We start from the raw sequence: 946 nt of genomic DNA on the forward strand, positions 1-946 counted from the left end.
TTTTAAATAAGCACCTTCTCTCTCTTTAAAGATAGACTATACTGAAATATGTAAGATATGCACATTAAATCTGATAGCTCTCCACATGGACAAATGTTCACTTTATTTTTAATTTGCGATTGCAGGTAACATTCAGATATCCTGGATTGATGACACATCAGCATTTGTTTCCCTTAGCCAGCCCGAGCAAGTAAAGATTGGTAAGTGTTTTGGTTTTCTGTTTTGTGTATTAAATACAGTGAGAGGTTGCCCTCCCACTGCCCGCTTAATTTAAAAGCTGTGGGCTCAGTCAGCTTACACTCATTGCTGCCTGGTTTGTTTTTGAGATTGTCTCTGAAATAAATGAAATAATTAGTAAGTATCATGTATAGATGAGAAAATAAGACAAATCTTTTGATTCATTAGGTACGCTACATAGTATATTTTTTCATTGACCTCTATTCCTTTCTCGTTCTCGTTGCACTTTTTCTAAAGTGACTTGCAGATTTACTTTGAGAATGAGAAGTACCTATAGTAAATTATTACTTACATTGACCTGTTCATCTCTGTACTTCCCCAATTTGTTTATACATATTTGAGATTTATTCACTCCATTAAACTTGTATCAAATACTTGTTTTTGTTGTTGTTGTTGTTGTTTTTGTTTGAGACAGAGTCTCGCTCTGTCGCCTAGGCTGGAGTGCAGTGGCACAATCTTGGCTCACTGCAACCTCTGTTTCTTGGGTTCAAGAACTTCTCCTGCCTCAGCTTCCCGAGTAGCTGGGATTACAGGTGTGCAACATGACACGTGGCTAATTTTTGTATTTTTAGTAGAGATGGGGTTTCACAATGTTGGCCAGTTTGGTCTTGAACCCCTGACCTCAGGTGATCCACCCACCTCAGCCTTTCAAAGTGCTGGGATTACAGGCATGAGCCACTATGCCCAGCCTTGTTTTACAAACAAATAA

At 38.4% G+C, this 946-nt stretch overlaps 1 protein-coding gene across 1 annotated transcript in view; it reads left to right on the forward strand.

Moving 5' to 3' along the window:
* Positions 1-946, forward strand: part of PARN (poly(A)-specific ribonuclease) — a 232538-nt gene that overhangs the window by 107139 nt on the left and 124453 nt on the right. Inside the window, exon 18 of the mRNA XM_011956026.1 lies at positions 126-200. Coding sequence (XP_011811416.1) covers positions 126-200 — 75 coding nt within the window. The remainder of the gene's footprint in view (positions 1-125; positions 201-946) is intronic.

The sequence above is a fragment of the Colobus angolensis genome, unplaced genomic scaffold (assembly GCF_000951035.1).
Source record: "Colobus angolensis palliatus isolate OR3802 unplaced genomic scaffold, Cang.pa_1.0 Scaffold407, whole genome shotgun sequence".
Lineage (NCBI taxonomy): Eukaryota > Metazoa > Chordata > Mammalia > Primates > Cercopithecidae > Colobus > Colobus angolensis.